The following is an 8,062-nucleotide window of genomic DNA, read 5'->3' as shown; positions in this document are numbered from 1 at the left end:
AAACATTCTATATACTGTGCACAGAGCAAGACAAAGTTATTTTGTAATCACAAGGAACTTGTAAGTGAATACTTTTAAATATTCATAATAATTAATTACATATACAAAGGCAGACACTTTGATGTCCCACATTTCAAATTTTGAGAGACCTGAATTATTTTTCTGTACTTTGGGAATCAAACATCATGAATAACTGAATAATATTTAGCCTTTTGACCTCAATATTTATAAAATGCAGAGATTATAAAAGATTTTAAATAATTAAACTGAGTGAAGATAATTATGCTCTCTGTTCTGTTTTATTCATATAAAAACTGAGTTAGTAATACAATAAGTCCTCATGTAACACTGCTGTTAAGTCCGTGGAAACTGTAACTGTTAATGAACTCAATATATGTTTATCTGATTTTACCAAAGCCTAATTGATATAAAAATATATATCTAAATCTTATGCTATATTTCTGGTCACAAAACAGTTGTCAACCTTTGAAACATAGAGAAGAAACAATTTTAACATTTTTAAAAGATGTATTAATTGATTATAGCCATTTATTCCAATTAAGTGTCATGAGTGGCTAGAACTTAAGTCTGCACCCCACGGTGCAAGACAGGAACCATCCTTGGGTAGGGCTCTCTAGCTACACTGATGAGTGCTTCATGCACACACATACACACCAACTTAGTGACCTCTAAGGAATCTTACGTGAACATGTTGGGGATGTAGAAAGAAAACTGGAGGAGGTATGGTGCTGCCAGCAGGTCGATCTGTACGTGCCGGGCTAATGCATGAGCAGCCTAATGGTGCCTTTAGACTTCCTGATTCCTAAAATTGCCACTGTGCTTTTGGCCGGACCCCAACAACTTGGGGCCAACTTTGCCAAGAAATTAAACAGCTAAAAGTTAGGTATGTGGGAGTCACACCCACAAACCACCTTCAGCTCAGCTGTACAAGCTCATTTATTGGCCTTATTTAAGAGACCCATAAATCTCAAAAGAGCTCAAAAGACACATGCTGCTGGTGAGCGGCCATTCCCTGCAGGGCCTACACTAATAGTTTATTTCTCTGGAAAACCTGGAAACAAGGGCCATGATCCAGAGACACACAAAAAAATCTCCAAACTGAGAAACTCACTGCAGAGATGCCTCTGAACTTTATGCCAGGCTGACTTCACTGGGGTACCTCAGATGAGGGCAGACGTCATACGCTGCAGGAACATGGGTTCTGTGAGGCAAACTCCAGACCTCAAGGGATAGTGGATAGGCTGGTCCTTCTCATCGCCCCATGCCCATGGGATCCTGGAGGTCACGCCCACAAACTACTTCTGGCTGCTACTTAATATCCTTGGCGGCCAGGATCCAAAGACATAAAAAAGAATTCTCTGAATCAAGCAGCTCGCTTCAGAGATTTCTCCAGAACCTAATTATCCAGAATTTTGGAGTTCCAGAAGCATGTGGCTGCTCTTGCAGCAGCGTGACATCTTATGCTCTTCATAACAAGCAATACAAAAGAGAGTTTGGAGGAGATTGTCTGCCATCGAAGCAGGGGGAGGGATGGGATGGGAGGATACTAAGGTTCTTGGTGGTGGAAGATGTGTACTGATGGAGAATTGGGTGATCGATCATTATATGACTGAAACTCAAACAGGAAAGCAATCTAAATAAAAAAAAGGAATGTGGAGTTCATGCCCAATTAAATCAGCTTAATCAATGACTGAATAAATAGCAGTACTCCTACATTTAAGAGAAAAGAAATAGAAAGAAGGAAAGAAAGAAAGAAAGAAAGAAAGAAAGAAAGAAAGAAAGAAGGGAGGGAGGGAGGGAGGGAGGGAGGGAGGGAGGGAAGAAAGGAAGAAAGGAAGGAAGGAAGGAAGGAAGGAAGGAAGGAAGGAAGGAAGGAAGGAAGGAAGGAATAAAGAAAACTAGGTGCCCAGAGAAAACACAAAGAACTGGGAAGAACATAGAAACTCCCTGAACACAGTGACCTGAGATGGGGATGCATTGTTTTTCCTCATCAACATTATACTGAAAAGATGTTATTTGAAGACGTGCTAAATAATATAATTCTATAAGAAAAAAATCTTTATTTTTTCAAGTTCATGATACATGTATTCATATGTGCGCTAAATTCCTACCAAACTTTATAGACCTCAAATGTATGCTTGTTTAGATAAAATACATTTGGTAAATTGTTTAATACCAACAAAATATTTTTATCTTAATCCCTTTTATATTGTATCAAATGTATTTTATAGTAGTTAAGAGGTTTGCTCATGTAGTGGAAATTGTATAATTCAACCATAAAACTTTATGAGTTTGTTCATAACCGAGACGCTCACTAAATGCTGTGTTTTATAGACAGTATAACCTAGATCATACAAGACGATACTGAGTGAATTCAAGAGGAATATGTTTTCAGATAGTGAAGCCTAATGTGTTAAATTGCTATTCAGAATTTTCATATTTCCTAGTCCCTGCACTCTACTACTTTCAATAACATCAATATGATTATTTTTTCTTAATAAAAATATGAAAGATGGATGTCATGCAGTTATCTAGATTGCATATAAAAATATCACAGAGGAGAATGTACCCAAAAAGAGGAAACCAGAATTCATCATTCCCAAATATTTTTCTTCAACAGAAATACACTTAGAACTTAAGGCAATTAAATAACATTAACAGTGGAAAATATGCATCATTTTCTTCATAAATGTAAGCAATAAATTGTATTTGGCCAAAGCAAGACAAACATCATTCCTTGGAATCAAAACAAAACAAAACAAACAAACCCAAAACAGTAAAACAACCAATATAATGATCTCTTGCTACTGCTCAAAATAAAGAATTAATAATTGTTAAATTTTTTTTAAAACGATTACTTGATCACTTGACATCCGTTACTCATCAATTCGCTTGTGTGGACGCCAGTAACATCTCCATTTGTCCCTGTTGCATGCTAGTGTAGCCCAATGGCATCTACTTGTTCTAGGAATACAAACAGCGTCAAACCGATCATTCAGGGTCTTGACGAAGAAGTCTGACCATCTTGTAGGTGGGCGGCCATGCGATCTTTTGACGTCCCATGGAATCCAGTTAGTAACTGCTTTAGTCCTGCATTCATCTCCAAATCGCACTACATGTCCAGCCCATCTGATTTTTAAAGCCGTGTCAAACGAGACATCATCCCTGGTTCTTGATCATCGATGGAGGTCAGAACTCCAGATTCTTTCTCTCACTTCAGTGAAGTGTAATACTCCAAGTATAACTCTTTTGATTCCTCTTTGGGAGACCCGAATAGCGTTCTCATCCTGTTTTCGTAGGACCCAGGTCTCTGAGGCATAAGTTAATGCAGGAAGAACAGTGGAATCAAAGAGTTGTGCCTGGAGCTGGAGGTTCTTCGTCATCTTAGCTATTTCTTTGACGCTCTTGAAGGCATTCCAAGCCGCTCTCTTCCTCATGCACAACTCAAGTGCCAGGTCATTTGTCATGTTTACTTCTCAACATAGGTACACATAACCATTGCACCCAGAGATGTTCGTTCCGTTGAGAGCAAATGGAACATCAGGAACGAGACTGTTTCTCATAATCATTAACATCTCTTAAAACAAGGTACATTTAATTGTTTTTTTAGTACTGAGAACTACTGTTACAAATTATCATTGACCAGCAAAGTTTTAATGGTTATGGATTACTTATATAATGCAGCAAGAAAGAATATGTTTTAAATTCACTTTTGATTTCTGTTTGATTTCCTAGTTCAATCTCATGTGTATACAGCGGTGGGGAGTTCACCTCAGTTGTGGAACCAAGGCTCAATCTTGGTTAAATTTGGTGTGTTGCTAATGTAAGTGAGAGGGTCTCTCCTGTCTATGCAGATTTGCTTGGGGTCAGTGATGCTGGCAGTTACTAGGGTCACACTAAACAAGGCTCTGGTTATGTGAGGTACCAGGGTTTGAATTGGGAGAGAAAATATGTGCTCCACCCTGTTAATGAGCTCCCAAGCCCCTACAGTTCAATTTTATCTATTTTTTTTCAGAAGCAATATGTACTAAATTATTTTATTTATATTTAATTAAAAAATTTGCTCTGCTGGGCCTGGATAGCCCAGTGGGTAGGGCGTTTGCCTTGCATGCAGCTGATCCGGGTTCTATTCCCAGCATCCCATATGGTCCCACCAAGGGGGAGACCATATGCTCATATGCTCATCCCATATGAGCACCGCCAGGAATAACTCCTGAGTTCAGAGCCAGGAGTAACCCCTGTGCATCACTGGGTGTGACCCAAAAAAGCAAAAAAAAAAAAAGTTGCTCTGCTAATGTTTAATTGACAAGCATAACTATATATACTGAATGTACAATGTGATCATTTATTATACATATTCATTGTAGAATGTTAACTTCTAGAATTGGATGAAGGTCAAAATAATGCACATACTTATCACCTTCTACAGCAAACACAGTTCTAAGACTGTATGCCAAGGGTGCTTAAGAACTGTTAAAAGTGGTGTACTTCACTTTGAAGATATTTTTGTGCTAGAGAGATAGTACAAGGTTTAAAACACTTGTCTTGCAGTGACCAACCCTGTTTTGATTTCCAGCACCAGATAAGTTTTCCCAAGCACCCCGATGAGTGACTTCTAAGCACAGAGTGAGGGACAGTTCCTATGTACCACAAGGTGAGGCTCCAAATGCCCTCCACCCCTCATATAAGAATTTAAAATGAGAGATATTTGTATCCAGAAATAGATGTTTCTTTTTGAAAAATTATTTTAATTGAATCACCATGAGCTACAGTTATGAAAATTTCATAACTTCCCTCAAACCCCCAAGCCCCCTGCTCATAAGGCAGGCTTTCAACCATGGAGCAATCTTCATGGTTCTTATCTCTACCATCCTTGGATATTAGTCTCGTATTATGATATTTTGTATTCCACAAATGAGTGCAGTCATTCTATATCTGTCCCACTCTTTCTGACTCATTTCATGTAGCATGATACGCTCCAAGACCATTCATTTATTATCAGATTTCATGACTTCATCTTTCCTAACAGTTGCATTGTATTCCATTGTGTAGATGTACCAAAGTTTATTTAACCAGTCATCTCTTCTTGGGTATTCAGGTTGTTTCCAGAGTCTGCCTATTGTGAACAGTGCAGCAATGAATACACAGATACAGATATTTTTATTTTTTTCTTCTGGTACTCGTCTTTATTTCCCCTCACTCCCATTCCTGCCATCTGGGGCGGCCAGGCCCCTTGGCTTACAAGGTCTGGTGCCCTTTCCCATGCCCTGTGCTGGCGGGGAGGTGGCCACAGGGCTGAAGAGGCTTGGGGAAGGCTCTGGACTCTAGGCAGGGTTGTTTGCAGCCCCTGGCCCCGCTCTCTCTGGGGCAGCTCCGCTAGAGAAGCAGGAATGGTGGCGGTCCCAAGCTTGTTGCCCCACCACAGTCCTGGGGCTGCAGGAAGGGAACCTATTGGTCCCGCTCAGAATTGTGCCTGGGTTATCCCATCAGCCGGGAGCAGGCAGTGGACAGGCCACGGTCCCTCCACCACTGCAGCATGACGTGTTACCTGGTGCCTGTGCGGGCTCGTGCTCCCTGTCTTCCCACAGAGAAAAGGGAGACGGAGGAGGAGGAGGATGGCGAAGGGGCCAGGCTGCTCCTGTCCTGCCAGTGGGGAAGCCCGACACTCCTCCACAGCTTCTGGGAGCTCAGTGGCCGACCCGCGGTGGGGACACGCCCGAGGGGACAAGGGCAGTCGGCCAGCTCGTTTGTTGGCCACGGCTGAGAGCTGGTCCCGGATGCGGTCCAGCCCATGGAGCATGGTGTCCAGCGTCTCCTTACCCAGCTCCATGGTGACCGCTGTCATGGACGGTTTGTCCCCACACAGAATAGGGTCTTCCTGGATCTTCATCTGGAGCAGGCAGGTGGGGACGGCCATGCGGCTGATGCTGTCCGAGGCGGTCTTGATGTCCACCCTCCAGTCCAGGTCCACCAGGCGCAGCAGGGAGATCTGATTGTTTTGGGCTTCAGTTCTCCAAGTAGCTATGTGTTCCAGGATGATCTTCATCAGCAGGTTCTTGTGGCTCTGGTGGAAATCCTCGGGGAAGAAAGCCAGGATTGCCTGGGCGGAGGTCAGGTTGCAGAAGACCACCAGGCTGGTGAGGCTGTGCAGGGCCTGGAGCAGCTGCTCGGCCTCCGCCCTAGTCACTGACAGGCTGAAACTCATCGTCTCCAGCAGCGGGTGGGTGCCGGGGGCTGCACTGGAAAAGCTCTCTCGGCACAGCTGCCGGACAACATCTTTCTAGGAGGCCTAGTAACCAATCTTCAGCAGCAACTGGAGCGCAGCAAAGTGTTCCGCTGTCAGCGTGGCCATCTTCCCTGGGTCATATGCTTTTCTGTGCTTTTTTGCACTCTCAGGATATATGTCCAGAAGTGGTATTATTGGGTCAAATGGGAGCTCAATTTCTAGTTTTTTTTTTTTTGAGAAACATCCATATTGTAGAAACAAATGGTTCAATGACATTCTCTGTGGGAGAATTTAGGCCTTTAAAGAATTCAGGACCAGCTCTGCCATTTGAAAACAGGACATTTTATGCTTATTTGGCAGAGGGATTTTCCTATAAAGACAACCTACATTCTTTTAGATGGTTTATCCAACTCTTTTTCTGTGTGTTATATTAAAATTAATTGTTAATTAAAAATAATCAGTATACATTAAGTAGTATGAAGAATAGATACAAGAGGAATACTGGTAATATAAAAATTATTTGCAAAATGACACTTAAAAATATAGTTAATGTATTTCATCTTTGGGGCTAGACAAATAATACAGTGAGTAGCATGCATACCTTGCATGCAATCAACCTGAATCCAATCCCTGGTACCACAAATAGTCCCTGAGCATCAATGGGAATGATTCCTGGACAAAGAACCCAGAGTGAGCCGTGAGTACTACCCGAAAGGGTCCCCCACCAAAACAGTATATGAAATAGTGGTTTTTGCATGAATGTGTGTGTGTGCAGATGCACTTTTAAAAACAGGGTATTTTGACTTAAATAGAAAGTGAAACTGCCATAAGGTGAAAAGTGAAGTATATTCACATGTATATACATAAGAACAATCAGGCACAGGTATGGATGTATGTTTTCATGGATAATTCATATCAGTGGTCAGTGACAGTGGTCCCGACATATAAAATCTCAGGAAATGTGTATCTGCCCCAGAGATGGTGACTGTAGATTGCCTTACTCAAACATCTTTATGCTGATGTGCACAGGGGCTGACTGCGTAGTAAACATCAATACACTTGAAACACAGTTGAGATATTTAGGGCTGTGAGAAGTGGTTGGACAAGAAAAATGTGATTAGAAATCTAATGGACATTATTTTATTAAAGATGACTTATCACAATTCATGTTCAATGTTCATGTTACATCTCTGGATCTTGGAAAATAGAAATCAAAATCATTAATCTTAATATTCTCAGATAATCGTGCTCTTAAATGTTTAATTGTAAGATAATTATCATGCAATGGACTACGTGTTAAATATGAAAATATAGATTTATTATGCTTATTTCAACATGAAATTTCACATTTTTATATAACAACATGTACTTTTTATATTGAGAACCATCTAATTCCTTCTAGCTCCGTTTTTCTTCCCAAATTCTTCATTATAATGTCTACTTTCTATTAACCTAAATTTGTTTTGAGAATTGACCTCCCTCCTGTAAATACTCTATTATAACATTTAACCCACTTGTATTATCTAGGATAAGTTTTCCACTCCAAGTCCTTATGTAATCATAGCCACAGTGTGACTACATGTTCCCAGATTTTGGTGTTTAGATGCAGACATATTTCAAAGGAGATATTATTGGTCACCACATGCATTATACAATGCCATTTTAAGCCTTCAATAAATATTAAATGAAATATGATAAAGATAGTTATAATGCAGTAATCTCTTAACTAATACTTATATATAAATGATCTGCCTGCTGCTGAAAATCCTAGGAACTCACACTTTTGACTATAAAGTTTAACATTTCATTTATACT

General features: G+C 40.6%; 1 protein-coding gene across 1 annotated transcript; it reads right to left on the bottom strand.

Annotated features, from left to right (window-relative positions):
* Positions 1-5,482: 5,482 nt before the first annotated feature.
* Positions 5,483-6,373, bottom strand: LOC130033972 (COMM domain-containing protein 9-like). Its single transcript, XM_056125570.1, is given in 1 exon segment — positions 5,483-6,373. A coding segment is annotated over 1 exon segment (891 nt).
* Between the last annotated feature and the right edge of the window lie 1,689 nt (positions 6,374-8,062).

Source organism: Sorex fumeus, unplaced genomic scaffold, assembly GCF_029834395.1.
Source record: "Sorex fumeus unplaced genomic scaffold, SorFum_2.1 ptg000055l, whole genome shotgun sequence".
Classification (NCBI taxonomy): domain Eukaryota; kingdom Metazoa; phylum Chordata; class Mammalia; order Eulipotyphla; family Soricidae; genus Sorex; species Sorex fumeus.
This window is presented reverse-complemented; position numbering and strand designations above follow the sequence as displayed.